The following is a 19,320-nucleotide window of genomic DNA, read 5'->3' on the forward strand; positions in this document are numbered from 1 at the left end:
ATTAAGGGTTTTGTGAACTTTAAAAATTGTTTTTGCAAAGACACAATGTAGTTAACTGACTGAAGATTTTTGCCGTATCATTTTACTTTTGTGAATATGTAACTCAAAAAAGCCCCTCCCATGTAAACCTTTTAAATATGCCTGCTTACAACATTTCAACAAAAAATACAACAAGAGAATCCATTTTCTCTTTCGATGTCTTTACTCAGACTACAAACCATTTTGCCAACATGCATTTAGATTTTTAAATTGGTGTATTTAGCTGAAGAAGGAAGCTCTAACCACAATATACGAGCTCAGTTGTAAAAGATTGTATTTTTAACATTTTACTTATATTTCCTCTTCAGATTTCTACAGTAGTTCTAATATATTTGTGGTAAGATTGTGTATATTCTGAAAAAGTTATAGCCACATGGCTTAATTGATAACACTGGCTTCCTATGTTGTTTTTTTCTGTATTGCTGTACTTTGTGCATGTTTATGTATATTGCATTTGATTCAGAAGCATACAGATGACAGGAGTGTGTCATATCTTATCTGAACTGCTGTGAGTACAGACTACTGGACAGACTTAAATAATTTATTGCTAAAAAACAGTGAGTGATGAAATCGTGTGATAAAATCTTGTTTTGCTTAAAATCAATATGTATCAACTTGTACATACAGAGCCTGGTACGCTCCAACGCTATTATATGTTTGTTGGTAAAGATTCAGAGTACCTTTTATGCATGGTACTCTCATCCAAGGCACAAATTCAACTGAAAACAAAAGCAGGTTTTTACCGTCTTATTCTGTATGAGATAAAAGGGAAAATTGCAAACAAGTAATACTTTTGTAGAATATTTTTCCAACATAGTGACAGTGTTTGTGTCACACACTACCTGTAGCCTCAGTTGATGAAGAATCATGCATCAATGCAAATCTAGCAGCTATTAGTGCATTTGTTTTGTCTGCTGCAGTAGCTTGATCTGTTTTCTGTGCTTAATGCCAAATACTGTGCACCTTTAATGTGGAGGAACAATATTGTCTTATTTTATAATAACTTTTAATGTACTATTGTGCCCCAGTGCATGCAGTGTGTTTTTGTTCTATAGCTCTCTTAACGTGTGTTCATGATTTGTAATGCATTACTTAAAATAAAAAAACACACCCCAGAACCTCCGCTTAGTCGGTTACCGGGTGTCAGTCAAAAGACAGTGTTTGATATTCTTATGGCTTTTCGGGAACACATCAGAACTCCCCACCAGTAGCGACGGCCATTGACCTGAGCATTCACATAAAAACAATAGCTACACTCAGTACATGCAGGGCATCCACGTTTGCCAGGTCTTGCATTAGTGTTTGTGAGGGAGAAGTGCATCAGTGTGTGTGTAGCAGCTCTCCAGCCCTGAAGGCAGAGGTATAAATAAAGTCACAGTGCAGCTGGAATCTAGATGCATTCATTCCACTGCAGCGTACAAAGCAGATGGAGACACAAGTGACCTAAAAAAAAACACATGAAAGCAGCTAAGAGAGACACAATCTTGCCACTGATCCAGGAACTACATTATGACCTACTCACTGACATCCCCCCCCCTTACATTCATTTAACATAACAGCCCTGTCACACACTTATACACAAACTTCCTTGAATTAATTGCCTTTTCCCATTACGGTTTACATCAACCAAACGCTGTTTTTCTTTTTTCTTTTAAATAATACAACATTTTCAAAAGGGCAAGGAACACATATACACATATAAATTAAAATGTACACTGCAGTGATATAAAGTAAAAAATGATTTAAAAAAGAAACAGTCTGTAGCCGCTGGGCCTCGTGCAGCGAAAGCAATGTTAATATGATGTTCGGCATAGTCTGGCTTTGATGTTTTCATTCAAATTCCTCTTCAAAGTTCCCCACTTCCCTTCAGCTCAGCTAGCAAACACTCGTTGGTAGCCACCAGGGACCTGCAGTACATACGCAGACACAAACGACAAAGTAGGGCTGGTTTAGGTGCGAGAACATCACGGTTGTGGTTGTGGTTGATACAGCAAAACAAAGTGCCAACACTAAAAAGGCCCGACTTCTTACCTGTGGCTTTCTTGCAGCATATTTGACAAATCCTTGACATTCTCAGCCTCCTGCACCCTCACCCTCAACCCCTCGATCTCTTTCCTCAGCTCCTCCACTTCGGTCTGAGCCTCTGAGAATGTGCAAGCACAAAATGTGAGTTTGTAAGGAAAACAGCTAAATGATCACTCGTTCAGTGCCTTGCAAAAGTATTCTTTATTGTTGCATTACAGCCTGGAATTTAAATTTCTTTATTTGGATTTTAAGTTAATGGGCCTACACAAAATTGTCAAAATTGGTTAAGTGAAATGAGCAAAACTCTGAAAATAAAAAAGCTGGAATGTGATACGTGCATTTATTCACCCCCTTTGCTATGAAGCCAAGAACACCAAGGAGGCACTGTACATGTCTCCCATTGGCCTTCACACTCACCTTTGATCTGAGTAACAGGTGAACTTTTCATCATAGACTTGAGATACTGTCGTTCTAACTTGATGAGCTGTTTCTGTAGAGCGACATTTTCCCCCAAGACAATCCTCAGCTGCTCGTTTAGTTTGCCCTGTGTTAGAGAAAAGACAATAAATACAGTGCACTCTTCCAAAACCATCAAGGCCACCTGAAGATCAACATCGTTTTCTCGTGCTGAATCCACTCACGACACCACTGCCGGCTACCTCCAGCTGAGCGGAGAGGTTACGGACTTCACTTTGGTGCTCTTCCTCTCGTACAGCCGCTTGAAAGCTTAGTGCATCAGCTTCCTGTCGTAAGGTCCTGACCTCAGCCTCCCGACTGGAAATATCATTTTCCATCAGAGAGAGGATCTGGACCGCCCGAGCTAAAGCCACAAATAGAAATTATGACAGACATTATCTTCAAGCTTCTGTAATCAGATACCACATTCCCCAAACCAAACTCCCAACTCACACAGGAAGTTGTTGTTATGATGCAATGACCTCTCTCCGGTCCAGTGTTTGTCCACGAGGTTGAGGAGCATCTCCAGCGGTTTCCTATAACTACCCTGGGAGATGAGATAAGAGATGAGTTCGTGAGACAGAAAACAACCTCAAATATGATGTGTACAAGTAGTAGGAGGAAAATAATAATGATTCAGTTTTAGACTGAATTCACTTCCCACCCTTTTTTTCTTTTCCCCTTGTTGTTGCTGGCTGGAGCCCCCCTCAGTGTTGTTTACGCTGGAGTAGGTCAGTCTTGGAGGATGTAAGATGGGGTTTGAGAGGTCAGACAAATTCAAACCAGGACGACGTGGACTGGGAGGCCGGATGTTAGCTAATGAGGAACTATGACCGTGACTTTGATCTGCATTCAAATATTGAAAACACACATTCAACGACATGCAAAGAACGTGTATGTGTGGATGTTGAAGTCTGACAAAGGATTTCATGAAGTACAGACACTGTTGTTACCAGGATTGGGGGTGTAATGTCCCTTGGCTGCATGTCTGCTTTGATTGGGGAAGTCCTTTTGCTTTTGTTTTCCAGGCACAGGTCTGCGTTTCTCTACATAGGGGCCAAAGGACACCTTTGGTCTTTCAGTGACTTTTAATGAGGTAGAGCTTCGTTTATGAGATGCTTCTTTCATGTGTGGCACTTTGGACCTTGCGATATCTGGTCAAATTACAAACGACATAATAAATCACTAATATTAATTCACGCTAGATGTGCATGATTAAAGAAAAATAAATAATTGGCTTCTGTCTCCACCTAGTGGAAAAGACAGGACAGTGGTCGGGGTACAACTTATTTAGTGCACTTTATTATTTCCATTTCTAAATAAAGTATTGTATCCTGTGTTCACCCAGCCCTGATTACCCATTCAAATCCCCAGATACAGATCGCAGATCTTTTGATTAAATGCTTGTGGAACACGATATCGTTGATCCACATAAAGCCGTGACAAAAGAGGAGACAATGATCATTGAACCACAAACTGTTAACCCCGTCATTACAACAGTCTTCATCCTCTTAATAAACCACTAACATGCAATTTCTATATCTCCATGACTCTCTGTGAAGAGAGCTGCAAAAACTTACCGTATTTTGTAGAAGGATACCTGAGGATGGATTTAGCGGTTTCCTTAAAAAAGAGGGGGACATTCAGTATATATATATATATATATATATATATATATATATATATATATATATATATGATAATGTAAATGTATAACTGATAATAATAAAAATCACCTGTTTTGGAGTAGAACACCTCTGTTCAGTAAAGTCTTTTGATTCCTCCTCTTTGGGTTCTGAGACACAATGAATAGCAGTTTGAAAAGGAAACATAAATACTACTGGTTTGGTTTTGACTTAGCTTTCATACTTTGACATCTTACCTTTGGCCTCCTTGAGAACTGAGTGGGCCTGAGTTGCACTTTGGTCTCCATGATTCGTCGCGGCAAAATTCAACACAATATCGTCGGTGTCAGTCAGTAGAGAGAGCCTCTTGGTCAAGCGGTCAACTAAAGCCAGTCTCTGATCAATGCTTCTGGGAACCACAAGCAAGACGGTAAAGATACAACTCCAGAACATGTCGGAAAGGAGTTCATTGTGATAACGGGGATTTTTGGCACCCGAGGTTTTAACCTGCAGACTGTATAAGTGGACGTAGTGACAGTGACGGGTTTGAAGCATAGAGTTTGGCATATTGGCCTTTGCCATCTTGTTTTTTTGCAACCAGAAGTGACAAATAAAAGGTGTCGCTATGTACAATTTGAACACTGAGTGAGACATTTCAGGGACGACCCAAATGTTACAATTAACTTTCAGAAGCTGAAAACACACTGAAAAGGGTTAAAGTTGTAAGACGAAAACACAGACGACAGCGGACAACACCGAGGCTTTAAAACTCTACACTGATCCACATGTGACTGCTTTCTTTATAATTAAGAACCTGAGTCACTCCCTTTTTTAGGGGGGAAAATTCAATCAAACATTCCCAAACATTTGTCCTTTTTCATACTATTCAAGAAAAACATTAAAATGAGTTGTGTTTGTTTCCTGTGTTGTCGGGGTTCTTGGTGGGCCCTCTGTCAAGTCAACATTGAGCTGAAACACCTAAACTGAAGCATCTGACAATCAGCGTACCTCTGGTCAGCAACCTGAGTCAAAGACGAGCTCTTCTGCAGAGGTAGAAGGTCAGAGGAGAACTGCATTATGGCAGCTTTGCGCTCGGTGTCTCTGACTGAACAACCATCTAGAAGGCAAGGGGAGGACACTTCGTTATGATCAAAGCGTACCTGTGGTTAGCACAAACTGGGCGACATGGCTGTATCTCACCTAGCTTGCGTAGGTTGGGCATGGTGTGCACCAGACAAGGACGGTATTGTGGGTAACTTTTGGCCAGAGGGTTGAGCCTGAGGTCAAGCTCTCTCAAAGCTGGCAGCTCGAACAGCACTTTCACCTCTTCAAGGGAAGGTATGCAGTTATAGTACAGGATCAGCCTCTCCAGCACTTTCACGTGTTGAACCCCCTGGGGAGGAAACCATACAGTATTAAAGGGGCTTATTAAAACCACGTATTGCCAGAAACGTGCATACAAATGTATAATAAGGAAATAAAAAGGGGATAACTGGACTTTAAATGGTCGACCTTTTTCCCAGCATTCATCTTGAGGATGTGGTAGAGCGTTTAAACCCAACGTTACCTCAATGGAGACCAGCGCATTGCAGGAGAGGTCCAGAGACTTCAGACGGACAAAGTTATTCAGAGCGTTTCCCAGACGTCTTATCTTCTCCTCGTACGTCCCCGGGAGGCTCAGTGAGCGGACATCACCTGTTTAAAGAGTTTAATGTATAAATGAGCCTCCGCTCAGTTATTTGCTTCTGATGCTGTGGTTTGCAGCAGGTGACAGTTAATTGCTAGAGGCTATGTTAGCTTCCGTTAGCTTAGCCGCCGATGCTAAGGCTTGAGAAAGTAACTGGCTAATTGAGTTGTATTGACAAAAGCTAAACTGCACGACTTAACCCGTTATTCAACTGATATTTACTCCTACACAACTGCTTGTATTAGCATGACATAATGTTACCTAGACATGGATGCTTTAGTTGTAATCTCTCCCGTATCCATTGCTCTGTTATGGTTGTCAAACACGCCGCCGCCATACTTTTCGAACTTAAGCTGCCTTCAGGTACCGTTACTGTCGTAAGAAATTAGACACCTCTTCCCGCATTACTGCTGTTTTACTGCATTACTGCTGTTTTACTGATGCGTACAACCAATAGGCTGGAAATCATACTAACAATGGTTATTATTTTTTTACACACCATTGAAAAAATCCTATTTGCCATAGTGCTAGATATGAATGTGCCTTTAATTCACATAGCCTAATAAGGCAGTCTTATCAAAATCCGAATAAACTTTTTTAAAGAGTGAAAACAGTAATGATTTTTTAAAAGTTTGGCTGATCATCGTTGGTTGGCTACAGCACTATTTAAAATGTTAGTTGTGTAATACAGATATATATATATATATATATATATACAGAGGAAAATCGCTTTCGAAAATAATTAAAACGTAGAAATCAATACTGCTGTAATCCACTAAACTCCAATTAATTCGCTTTGGCCCGTGGTACATTTTACGCGTATTACCGCTGGTGCAGTGTCAGCGTTTACGAGGAGCCATGAAGGCATCTCTTAGAGCATGCGCACTGGCCATATCCGGACTCGTCACGTGTCAAAACAAACCTGCAAGTGTTCCTGCACAAAGTTTGGTTTCTTTGTGCTCTGTGTTCATTAGCTGACTTTATAAAATACTATCCGATATTCAGATACATGCAACAGTTGTAGTAATTAAAGTTGCAAAAATCGTGGATGTTTACAGGAGTGTCATTCGTCCTCAGGATCAATGGCGGCCTGTGTAACAGAGTGGGTAACAACATCTTGTTCCAACATCATTTTGTCCGCCACAGCATTGTACTCTTCTTACAGACTTTTTAAGGTACGTGCCATTCACCATAGTGCCAATGTAGATGATGTTAAAACTTTCTAATAAACTTTTAGAAACCATAGTCGATGTATAAATTAACGCTAGTCGATCTACAGAAAAATATAATCATAAAGTAGTGCTCTTTTAAGTCTTTTTCTTTTTTTTTTCAAGACAAATTGCCAAATATTCTCTGGTTCCAGCTTCTTAAAAATGTTGAATATTTTCTTATTAATGTTTATCCTTTGATTTTATACTTGTTTTAGCAAAACAAGCCGTTTCATTGTCACTTTTGGGCTCTGGAATACGTGATGGATATTTACTACGTTCTGACATTTTAGTATTAATTTTATTTACTGGTAACGGAACATAATTAGTAAGCTAAGCTAAGCTTTTTTCTAATCTGTTGAGTATTTTGCAGCTAAACTGCTTATTTGTTATATGTAATGAATGTGTATTCTGGTCACCCCTTTGCTGAGATCTGTTATTTTTAGTTAGAAAATACTGTAGATGATCATTTATTCAATGGTTAAAATTCTCACTCTTTCATTTTGCTCCTGTCTCTGCAGGATCACAGGGCTCCTTCAGTAGGCCTCTTCCTGCTTGGACTCTCTGCAGCACTTTGCATCCTGCTTCCCTCCAGCTCATACCTCGCCTCCATACAGAGAGAAGCAGAGTGGGCCGGCGAGGTTTTGGCTCCAGCGCTGTTCGCCTTTGAGTTCCTTTGGCTCAGTGAAGACCACAACACGGCACACATCCTCCTTTGTGGTTCCTGTCTGCTGCTGGGATTGAGTGACTGGCTCTCAGCAGACGCTCTCACGCTTATGACACGTTGCCTCGGTTTGTCTTCCCTGTCCTGCTGCCTGACGGTGTGTCTGTTTGCCGGTAATGCTTTAGGGGCCTTTGGCGGTGTGGCCCTCAGCCTCCCGTTGCTTGTGGCTCAGAGGGTCGGAACAAACACGTTTGCTCCGCTCATTTCTGCAGCTGTTGCAACTGAGGGTCTCACCAAGAGTCTGTTAAAGGGCTCCATGTCTGTTGGCTGTTGGGCCTCCACACAGGCCCTCAGCAGGTTTCTGTTGGATGTGACTGACCGATGTAACATAGGCCTTTAGTAAACCAGTAGAGATCTTGGCTGTGGGACAGAATGGACCTATGCAAAAATGAATGTGCCTAACTTAAAAGAATTTCAGGACATTTGTGAAGAAGATTTGAGTCGTATTAATTGTAATTCCGTTGCCATTTGAACAAACATTAGGAACTTGCCTTGATGAGCTCATAGTGCAACAGAACTGTTTAGACGAGCTATCTGAAAATTTCCCTTTTGGCTTTAATTACAGGCATTGTTAACACTTTCTGAATGCCTTGTAGATGCCTTGATTCATTTGTGAATCAAAAAACTAATCAACAGTGTGAATGTTTAATCTATGTAAAAACTAATACGATGGTAACTGCTTTTCAAACAGGATCATGCTTTGTGTTTTAAAGTGAAAACTAAAATCGTCTTTACAACGGGTAGCCCGTGGGGACATTCTGCGTCACTGGGACGCAGCAATAACCTTTTTAGACATAATGAGAGCCCTGATGACATTAATTATGCATTTCAATTTCAACATTATGTGGGCATTTTAATTTGCTATGGGATCATTTCCAAGGATGTCTAGCAGGCTCTGCTCACTTTTAGGCTATCGACACCCTCCACATCATGTCTGTCGAGCAGTTGTTGTGTAGATTCCAAAAACATCCAGCTGCCTCAGAGTACGGGTCCTATTTGTTCTGCAGCCTCAGCGCTATCGCTGTTTATATATCTGCAGTGGTCTAAGCTCTGGCCTCTGCTCGTACCTCATCCTCCTTTGATACTTATTAAGACACTTTTTTATTACTTACTTGGTTTTTAGGGGTGATAATGTTATAACATAAATGACCTCATCTGTTTAACTCTTTGTCCACAGTGTTGTCCTTGCAAGATATTAATATTCTTCACAGATATGTGTAGGGTATGTGCACTGCAGATTCTCTCTCAGGATTTCAGAGTTGTGATTGGCCGCCTCAGCAGTTTTACTGCAGCATAACAACAAGCATCTGTGGCTGTGTTCCTGTCTGTGGGACGGACAGGGCACAGGGGACCAGGAACACTTCATCATGTTCTCCTTTGTACGTTTGAGGTGCCGTGATCATGATAATCATGCTGCCTGTGCTTTTTCCTTTTTTTAATGATTCATCATCGAGTTCATGTATTTTTTGAGAATGTGGAAGTATTTAAAAGTTTAGAAATGTCTCATGTCGTTTTATTTATTCTCATTTAATTGCTTTTGGTTGATACAAAATGTAAATGTACACTCAAGGAAGATTACATTGATGTAACGTCTAAATATATATTATAATAAATTATGTAAATGTTTATCAAAATATCACTCCAGTAATGTCATTTTACATTGCATTTGAAAGTTCTCTTGGCTCATGTTCAAGTGTCCAACTGTTGTACTGTTTACAGTCCTTGCAAACATCTCAATATTTGCAAGTGCATTATATTGTAGTCTATGATTTGTATGAGCACCTGGAACCTGGCACAGCTCATCCACCTCTGTCTCTGGCTGCTGGTATCAGCGTCGACCCCTGTCCTGGCTCAATTAGTCTCCATACCGACTCCGTCACCCCTCCACTGCAGCGGATGAAGACACTGCACTGAGCATGCTCGCTGCAGATGCAGCCTGTAGTGTAGATGGAACAAAGTGGAGGGGAGGAGAAAGGGGAGGAGAGAGAACGGCAGAGAGGGAGTCGCACAGACACACAATGCTGGGATGCTGTTGCAGCTCTGAGAACAAGGGCTGCATGGGAAGATTTGTCATTGACAACACAGATGGAGTGTGAAGGGGGAATACAAATGACTTGGAGGTCAGATTGTCATCATCAAAGAGGAAAAGATATGTGATAAGGTAAAAAAAAAAAGAGGAGAAATATTTCAGCATGTTTGAGTGGGGTGACGTGTAAAATAGAAACATAATGTAGTCTCTTGAGAAGTCTTGATGTGTCGAGACCAGTTTTTACATTCGTGCATCCTTTGATTATCGTCAAGACTCGAGCGTTATTATCAGGGTGATAAATATAATATTTTGTCCGCTTTTCTGCTGCAAGATCTAGAGATATATGTGATTATTTAGTGAATCTGTCATTTACAGGGGGACTTGGATGGTGTAGAGATGTACGCCTTCTACTCCCTCTTAGTCTACATCTTCTACACTGTCTTTAAGAAGGAGGAGGAGGATGAAGCTTTGGAGGGGGCGCAGGGATCTTCCTCAGACGTAGGTCTAGCTCCATCATGTCCAGCATTGGGGTTCCTCTGTCAGAAAAAAATCATTCATTTTCTGGGAACATGCATGCGTCATCTACCACCTGACGGTACAAAAAGTCTCTGTTTTAAAGGACGAGGAAATTGGTGGTGTCGTCGCTCTGCCTTTTGAGTGCCTTTCTATGTGTGCAATGTGTACATATTATGCCTATCGCCGTCTGACCCTTATGGATGTTGCTTTGTTCAGCAGCCAAGACCTGTTTCCATGGAAACAGGGACCAGGAGGAAAAATGGCCACACCTCCAAAATGAGAAAAAAGGCTTGTGTTCAGCTTGGTGAATCCAGTGAGTGCTCAAATAGCTTTTATTTATAGTCCAACATAAAGGCTGTGATATGATATAGAAGGATGATGTAACATTCATGATAGGGATTGTTTCTACTGGTCGATTATTTAGTACATGCATCCCTTTACTCACTTATGACTTTATGTTTATGTGATTTGTTGTCATCCAGGCAGTAGCAGTGACAGCGATGAAATGTCTCTGAGTGACGAAGGTGAGGGAGAAGGCCCGGACATCCCAGCATGCACTCCTCTGGCTGCTTTTCTGTCCTTTAAGCAGGAGGCTGAGAAGAGGAGGGCCTCGCAGGTTCAGCTGGAAACAGGAAAGGTAGCAAAACTATGTCATCACCTGAGCCGCTCACCTGATGCATTAATGAGCAGTTCCCCAAATAGGAGCTTCTGTTATGTTAAACTTATGTGTGTGTGTGTGTGTGTGTGTGTGTGTGTGTGTGTGTGCTTCGGTACTGCCCAGTTGACGGAGTCTCCCCTGGTGGCGGTGATGTCCCACTTGCTGAGTTTTCTGGAGCAGTACTCCCACTTCCAGCAGCTGCAGCAGCAGGCCGACCAGTACCGGGTCCAGCTGAAGAGGCACCGCGTCCAGCACCGCCGCCAGATGAAGGCCCTGCGAGCGTCATACCGCCAGCGCCTCAGGGACAAGAGCAGCATCATCAGCAGCCTGGAGGAGGCCTTCAGCCAGCAACAGACGCCCAGTCCGCTGAGCGAGGGTGAGGGAGAGCAAGGGAAGGAGGCGGAGAGAGGAGGGAAGGGATGGGGGGGGAGGAGGGAATTAAGGTGCAAGCAGGTTAGGGTTTACATTCCCGTGTGGTGGGTGTGAGGATGATGAAAAAGAAGGAGGTAGAGGTCATAACCACACACATAAGTAGATTGGTTTGTGTGGAAGGAGAAGCAGAAAATGGCATTGCGGACTACAGGTAGATTTAAAACGATATGAGTGGATGAGATCATCTGATGGATGGAGAAAGATGGATTACAAGGACAATAAATAAAGAAAGCCAATTTCACACACTCGCCATAATAGGTGTATATCCACCAGGTTACATAATATAGATGAGTGGTTTTTGTGCCGTCTAATCCAGTGATTTTCCATGACTGTTTCCATGACTAGGAGTCATTCATTCTTAAAACAGTGTCTGTCCATGGTTGGTTCACCCTAGATTCGATTTTTCTTCAACCAGGAACACACTGTATACCTTTTTATAGAAGAATACAGTCATCAGCAGAGGAGCAGGCTGATTAGATTTATGTGGCTGTTGGTCAAGAGACCAGACAAACACTGTACAGCTGTGATTGACCTGCAGGCTTTAGATGTGGGTATCTGCTGTGTTTCAGATTTGACCAGATGGTTCTTTGACCCGAAGGGTAGCGATACCAACTGCACTATCCTACATCACTTTTCTGTGCACATGTACAGCATGTTAACAAGTGCATGAAGCTGTAGACAGATCAGATTCCTGTCCTGAGGCTGACGGATCCAGCCTCAGAGAAATACGTCATTATGTATGATAATGTGTGTGTGATAGCCAGATAGGGTTATATGAATCTCAGTGTGTAGGTGTGTTTAAGGAGAGGACCTCATGCGCACTGACTCTCATTAGTCACAGGACATAGATACATTATTCTGGGACGCAGGTCTTTGATACTTGTCTATTGACTCTGGTGTGGCTCTCTGGCATGAATTAAACATGGCTTAGAGTGCTGTTTTAGTTCCTGCAAAAGCCCTGGCAAGGTCTTGCACATGGCAGGCGTCACGTGTACTTGTGTTGGCCTAAAAATAGCCTGAAGTTCATGCCCCAAGTGTTACGAGGCTGTTTGGTTTTGTTTGTTTACTGTCATGCAACTTGCAGGCATAAGTGATGCTTCTTGTATGTGCATTTTGTCTGTGTTGTGATCTTTTATTCGGTATATGATTTTAGTGAATGACTGCTTCTCCATTCAGTTGTCATGTCTCAAAAATGTAAAAAGAAATCCCATTTTTTTTATCTTTATCGTCTGTTTTTAAGTTGGAGGAAGTACGTTTTTCATCTTTTCAAGCTGTTGTTTTAAAACGTACAAAGCTATCTCAGTGCCTCTGTAGACTTTTCACGTTTCTTGCAAGCATGTTTCTTCCAACACCCCTGATGCTCAGCTGTAGCCACTTCTCCATGCTTGTTTGTTTTTATCTCCCTTGCACCGCCACCTTTCCCTGCACCATTGTGACGCAGCAAACTTGACATGGCGTGTTGATAGAATTAGAATAAGGCCCTGCCGTGAAAATCAGATGATAAATAATTGAGGATGAAGAAAGTATTAAGAATGCTATTCAGGTCCCTGATGAACAATAGAGGAGTTTTAGCAGGTTGTTTCATTTTAACACTCCTCCTCGCTCCAGGCTGCACGTGGGAAGCTGCCGTAATCTGTTACGGTGCCCAAGAGACGTCAGAGTGGAAACACGGCAACGATAATGTTAACTTCACTGCAATGCACGGTGACTGCATGGTGTGTAAAACAGCTCTAACGTCCATTAATATTATGCACGCACAAGCATAAACCGGAAACATATAGAAAACCGGTCAGAAGCAGTTCAAAGGATATTGGCTGGTTCTATTTGTCAGTGGCGTAATATGAACATACTGAACGTCAGTATTCAGACTGATGGTGATGATGCAGAGGCTGATTATAGTCTTGCTTATTTAATGTCCCCCAGGCGAGCCCAGCAGTGATGCAGGGACACAAGCTGGGGTTCACAGGCTGGTTGAGTCTCTGTACGGTCTGCAGGGTGAAAGGAGTAAGCTGAGAGGAGAACTCCGTCTGCTGCACTCACAGCTGGAGCTGAACGAAAAGGACAGACACTCGCGTATACAGACCTTTCAACAGCAGGTAAGCGTCATATTGGTCATAGAGTTTATTGTGTTGAAATTTAATTTAATGGAACAAAATCTTCAAGAAGCATCCTCCGTTACACTTTTAACCTTTCTCATTTCTTGCACAGATCGATGAGCTCAAGAGTTGCATAGAGGAGCGCGAGGAGGAGCTGTCTAGACTGAGGACAGCCACCGTAAGCATTGTTAACTATTGATTTAATCATTTGTTAAGTCTTTGTCACTTTACACGTCATCAGCAAAGCTGCCACAGCTGCCCACATACACCCTATGAAATGCCATGCTGTACATATGCCACACATACCTTGTGTAACATTCTAAATCCATCTCATCCACAAGGACGTCCACGTATGTCTGCTTTTGATGCATCTCTCATTGTTATGCTGAACCTCATGTTTCATTTCCTCAGGGGGCAACAGACTCAGAGAAGCGGGTTCTGTGTCTGTCAGCAGAGAACGACAGTCTGAAGCAGAACCTGAGCGTGACCCAAGGCCTCCTGCAGCAGCTGTCAACCATCCCCTCCCAGTCCAGCACCATGCTCATCAAGGTGAGGCGCACCAACACAGCTGAGAGCTCACCGACTGTGGCTGAGTGGAGAGCAGGGCCGTCTTTCAATCAGAGGGTTGGTGGTCAAACCCTGGCTCTGGCACCACTAGTTGCAAGTCGATGTGTCCTAGAGCAAGACACTTAACCCCAAAAATTGCTCCTGTAGCTCTGCCTACTATACGGTATGATAGCATCTAAAATGTAAGTCGCTTTGGATAAACGCGTCAGCTAAATGACTGTAATGACAAGTAATGACTCCCAAGGCAGCCATCAGTAACCGCAAACACAAATATTTTAAAATGTACTTTTGTTTTATGTGCTCGGCTAGGAGAACGAAAACCTCCGCAGCAGAGTGCAGCAGCTTGAGATGTCCCTACAGCAGCGTGCTGAGCAGCTGTCACAACTGGAGCGACAGAGCGAACAAAGTGAGTGGAGGAGAGGAGAGGAGCTGAGGAAACGAGAGGACCGAGTGAGGGAGCTGCAGCTGGAGTTGGACAGAGAGAGAGGCAAGGAGCCAGTGGTGAAGGTAAATCTTGTTAACTGGAATCATAACAATGTTTAATGTGAACTAATACGAGCTAGTACCCTCATCAGATGTTTTTTCTCTCTCTCAGTATGTCACCCAGACTGTGGAGGTGGAATCACCGACCACATTAAAGCAGCTGACCAAAGCCAGACAGAAGAATGAGCTGCTGTCTGATAAGCTGTCCAATCAGAATGAGCGGTGCAAACAGCTGGAGGAACACATCAGGAAGTCCGATGAATACAGCTGTAATCTGCAGCACAAGGTGACAAACACAGGCCATTGAATTAATGTTCAGCCAGTTTGGTGTGAGTATTCATACACAGATTAAACTGATTTTAACATGCGGTATAAAACTGTAGACTTGGGTAAATAATTGTCAAGCAGCAACAAGTTGGGTATAAATTGCAAAGTGGGCTTTTGACAATAATGCTGCAGGCAAGGAAACTGGCAACAAATCCCAAATGGTCCTCCTGATGTCATCAACTCTGCATCAATAAAATTAAAGAGATCAAATTGGAGAAGTCCGGAGGGGTAAATAAACCACATGCTGTTTTGAGAACAGATGATGAAAGGAAAGAAAATGAAAGGCAGAAGGAGGAAGTTTACACACAGCCTGGATTCATTTCATTGACAGATGAACTCATTACAGAGCTGAGCCTGCGCAGAATGGACCAGTCGAGCTGACAGATTGACAAATTGCTGCGCTGAACCTTTTACAGATCGCAGCGTATGAGCGAGAAATCAGTAAACTGAGAGAGGACCTGTTGAAAGAGATTGGCCACTTGGAGGAGAAGAAGGAGGAGGCTGTGAAGGCTGCAGCCACCTGCTCAGCAGAACACTTTCAGAACCTGCAGGAGCAGTTTTTCAGTAAGTTACACCAAATAATCAAACCTCCAAAGAGAGAGAAGACAGAAACAATAACTTTATTCTTTAAAGAGTCCAACATTTTGGGAAATAGATACCACCAATCTTCTCATTTACCTCACAGTAGGAAAGCAAATAACTACATTCCAAACTATTCCTTTAAACTTTTCCTTTACTATTACTTTCCTCTATGTGAGTTTGATTCTTACAATTTATTTTTGTCAGGCTTACAGAAGCGTCTGACTGCACTCCCTCCAACTTTACGCTCCATGAAAACAGACTACACCAGTCTGAGGAGCCAGGTTCGAAACTTCTCAGACTTTTACGGAGCAGCTATCAGTGACGCAAAGAAACAGGTACGTACATGATATCACACCATGATATCACACCAGTGAGTGATAAATCTGACCAAATCGACAAGCCGAGTAAAGAACGTTTTTTGCTGTATTCTGTCTTTTTCAGATTTCAGCAGCTATTAGTGAAATGTCTGAGGCCAACAAAGATCTCCTGGAGAAATATAGGAAGGAGGTGGCACTGCGCAGGAAGTACCACGAGCAGCTGGTGGAGCTTAAGGGTACGCAGAGAAGACGTAGGAAAAAACGCTGCAGAAAATAAAATCAGTCTCCTTAACGTGACCTTCTGTTTTTAGGCAACATCCGCGTGCTGTGTCGTGTGAAGCCTGTGCTGAAGGAGGACCAGCACGAGGAGGGCCAGTCTGTGGTGGTGACGACGGACTCCAACAATGAGTCCTCACTCAATGTGCTGAACAAAGGAAAGAGTCGCATCTTTGAACTGGACAAGGTCTTCCACCCACAGGCCACACAGGAAGAGGTATGGAAAGGAACAGCAGCACATGCAGGAAATACAATCATAACGAGAACTCTAACCCTTTGTCTGTTTTCTTCAGGTCTTTCAGGAGATTGAGCCTCTTGTGACGTCCTGCATCGATGGCTACCAGGTCTGCATATTTGCCTATGGACAAACTGGCTCTGGAAAAACCCACACAATGGAGGTAAACTCTCTAGTTTTACAGCATTATTGGAGCCAAAGAGTAATAACAGATATTGTAGCCACTGAACATACCAGCACAGGTATCGGGTCCATAATGTAGGCTGCAGGCTAAGTATCATTTGATTTTCAGGGCAGTGTGGAGAACCCAGGCATCAACCAGCGGGCCCTGAAACATCTCTTCAGTGAGATTGAGGAGAGGAAGGACATGTGGTCTTACACGGTCACTGTCAGCTCTGTGGAGATCTACAACGAGGTGCTAAGGTACAGTATGCTGCGCCTTCCTTCGCATGTCTGTTTAGTCTGCAATATATTAGACCTACTAATAGTCACTTGTTTTATTGTTGGCCTTATATTGTGTTTCTCAGAGACCTGCTGAGTAAGGATGGAGATAAACTGGACATTAAGATCAACCCAGATGGAACAGGACAGCTGCATGTGCCGGGCCTCAGGGTCATCGAAGTTAAGAGCTTTCAGCACATCAAGAAGGTGACACAGTGTGTTGTAAACAATCTGCACTGATAGGATAGTGAATTACCAATGACTATAACAATACATTGTTACATTTATGCTAATTCATTTTGTGTTTGTTAAGATTTTGGCGACAGCGCGAAGGAACAGGATCACCTTCGGCACTCAGATGAACCAGCATAGCTCCCGTTCCCATGCTCTGCTCTGCACCACCGTTCAGGGAACTGACCTCGCCACCGGCTCCAAAACCACCGGTCAGTCTCACGTGTGTTTCTCCTGCTACAGGGAGAGTGTTTAAAAGGCTCTGAATTAATAGTTGCTATAGATCTGAATCAGACTTTGGCGTTCCTCCAGTCGGACACAGGATTTTCTTCATTCCACCTTTACTATGATTAAACTTTTCTTTCCTCAGGAAAGTTGAACCTGGTGGACCTGGCTGGCTCGGAAAGGGTATGGAAGTCTGGTGCAGAGGGAGAGAGGCTGAAAGAGGCCCAGAATATCAACCGCTCCCTTCTGTCACTGGGGGACGTCATACAGGCACTGAGAGCTCGCCAGACTCATGTCCCTTTCAGGAACTCCCGCCTTACCTACTTATTACAAGACTCCCTGGGCAAAGGCAGCAAGACTGTCATGGTGGTGCAGGTGAGATTACTGCTCTAAATGTATATACAGGACTGTCTCAGAAAATTAGAATATTGTGATAATCCCCATACGTGTGATTTAGTTTACTGAACCAAGCTGAGTGTTTTTCAAGGCTCAGGAAACCCTTGCAGGTGTTTCGAGTTAATTAGACGATTCAAGTGATTAGTTGAATACCCTACTAGTATACTTTTTCATGATATTCTAATATTTAGAGATAGGATATTTGAGTTTTCTTAAGCTGTAAACCATAATCAGCAATATTAAAAGAATAAAAGGCTTGCAATATTTCAGTTGATTTGTAATGAATCCAGAATGCATGACATTTTTGTTTTTTTAATTGCATTACACAAAATAAAGAACTTTATCACAATATTCTAATTTTCTGAGACAGTCCTGTATATGTGACACATTTGCAGTTAATGACATTTTTATGTTATGAGCCTTTATTTTGTTTCTACAAAAGGTGTCTGCTCTGGAGAGTAATGTGGGAGAGACATTGTGCTCACTGAAGTTTGCCCAGAGGGTGTGCAAGGTGGAACTGGGTCCTGCAGCCAGGAAGATAGAATCTGGTGGAGGACATTGCGACTGATTGCCTTGAATCAGCCACGTCCTGGTCCCAGTGATCACCAGGTAGCCATGAATGCACCCGTCAGATTGTCACCCACCCGACCAACCAATCATAACGCTGCAGCATCAACAGCAATCCTGCTCAAGGGCTAAATCTGTGGAGGTCTGCGTGCCATCCAAATGCCCACCTCTTGAGGTTCGGTATTGAGGCCTCCTCGTTGCCATTTTCTGCTTCTGACAAGTGATAACCCTTTATCATTAGCTAACCTGCATGCAGGAGTATTTATTCTTCCACTCTAAATGTGCCAAAACAACCTCTGACTTCCGCACGGTTTACGATTTGACGCTTCCTTGAACTACAATATCTCAGTTTCCTTTTATTAAATACCAAAATCCAGGATTTATCTGATCAGCTTTTCTCGCTGATCACAAAAGTATTTAGAGCAGCATCGTGTTCAAACGGCTTCAACAAGCTTCCAGAGCCACAATATCAACAACTTCCGTTTTTACAGTATTACTCATCTTGCTATAAATGTCTGTACTTTGTAAGCTTCATCTCCAATCTTGTATCTTTTTGAAGATTGTAGTGTGTAGGAGAATCTGTTTTGTAGTCAAAGTATGGGCTATTGATCATTTCAACCACACTTAAGTCACATATTCGTGTAGTTTTTGTGAATTTCAGAAGAGCGGTGTTGGAATGTTTTGTTTCTCTTTAGAGTCTTGATAATTTGCCTTTTGAGAACAGAGGAAAGCATTTGAAGAAGCAGTTGGCCTTGTGTTAAGAGTGGTAATATAACAAACTGTGCAATACCCTCCTTATTGAGGGGGCATCTTGGGCCTACATAGACAGACGATGCACTTTATTGTGAAAGATTAGGAACGTTTCAGTTCATAACAGGTATTTAGGTGCTTGCAATAGATATCACTAGTGAATGTCATACCAAAAACGTCTTATCTGTTCATTGTTCCTCTATTTATCACCCATTGGATCGAAACTAACTTGATTCAACAGTAGCAAGACATCAATGTTGCAGTAACTATCATGAGTGCATAGGGGTCACTTGATGATGTTTAGAGAGTGAATTTTCAGATAATTTTCTGAATAAATATGTATTTAAAAAGTGTCTTCTCTTATTGGATGCTGAGCAACAAAACACTTCAAATAGAATTAGTAATTGAATTACTTTAAATAATATTTT

At 42.4% G+C, this 19,320-nt stretch overlaps 2 protein-coding genes across 2 annotated transcripts; one reads left to right on the forward strand and one right to left on the reverse strand.

The window, feature by feature from the left end:
* Positions 1 to 80: 80 nt before the first annotated feature.
* cep72 (centrosomal protein 72) lies at positions 81 to 6,196 on the reverse strand. The gene is made up of 14 exons (XM_079164345.1): positions 6,094 to 6,196; positions 5,713 to 5,840; positions 5,346 to 5,538; positions 5,154 to 5,262; positions 4,403 to 4,554; positions 4,257 to 4,315; positions 4,101 to 4,143; positions 3,474 to 3,674; positions 3,185 to 3,366; positions 2,974 to 3,067; positions 2,706 to 2,884; positions 2,482 to 2,608; positions 2,071 to 2,182; positions 81 to 1,946 (listed from the first exon to the last, which is right to left on the reverse strand). The coding sequence occupies exons 1-14, from the start codon at positions 6,167 to 6,169 to the stop codon at positions 1,886 to 1,888; spliced, it is 1,716 nt and encodes a 571-aa protein (XP_079020471.1). The 5' UTR covers positions 6,170 to 6,196; the 3' UTR covers positions 81 to 1,885.
* A 3,993-nt stretch (positions 6,197 to 10,189) lies between these two features.
* Positions 10,190 to 18,143, forward strand: LOC306699423 (kinesin-like protein KIFC3; the record flags this gene model as incomplete). Its single annotated transcript, XM_079164036.1, has 19 exons — positions 10,190 to 10,291; positions 10,526 to 10,622; positions 10,792 to 10,946; positions 11,091 to 11,343; positions 13,323 to 13,495; positions 13,608 to 13,673; positions 13,907 to 14,044; positions 14,372 to 14,569; positions 14,658 to 14,831; positions 15,289 to 15,436; positions 15,659 to 15,789; positions 15,896 to 16,007; positions 16,083 to 16,264; positions 16,341 to 16,445; positions 16,575 to 16,705; positions 16,810 to 16,930; positions 17,037 to 17,166; positions 17,325 to 17,554; positions 18,018 to 18,143. The coding sequence occupies 19 exons, from the start codon at positions 10,190 to 10,192 to the stop codon at positions 18,141 to 18,143; spliced, it is 2,772 nt and encodes a 923-aa protein (XP_079020162.1).
* Positions 18,144 to 19,320: the final 1,177 nt, after the last annotated feature.

This window comes from Pholis gunnellus, assembly GCF_910591455.1.
Source record: "Pholis gunnellus genome assembly, chromosome: 8".
Taxonomy (NCBI): Eukaryota; Metazoa; Chordata; class Actinopteri; order Perciformes; family Pholidae; genus Pholis; species Pholis gunnellus.

What these genes read in the sequence shown, in the direction of transcription:
- cep72 (XM_079164345.1), bottom strand. Translation starts at nt 6,169, where the DNA reads ATGGCGGCGGCGTGTTTGACAACCATAACAGAGCAATGGATACGGGAG. An exon ending in GTATCCTTCTACAAAATACG is followed by an intron (nt 3,675 to 4,100) that starts GTAAGTTTTTGC and finishes TAATTTGACCAG; the next exon opens with ATATCGCAAGGTCCAAAGTG. An exon ending in ACATTACACCCCCAATCCTG is followed by an intron (nt 3,367 to 3,473) that starts GTAACAACAGTG and finishes ATTTGAATGCAG; the next exon opens with ATCAAAGTCACGGTCATAGT.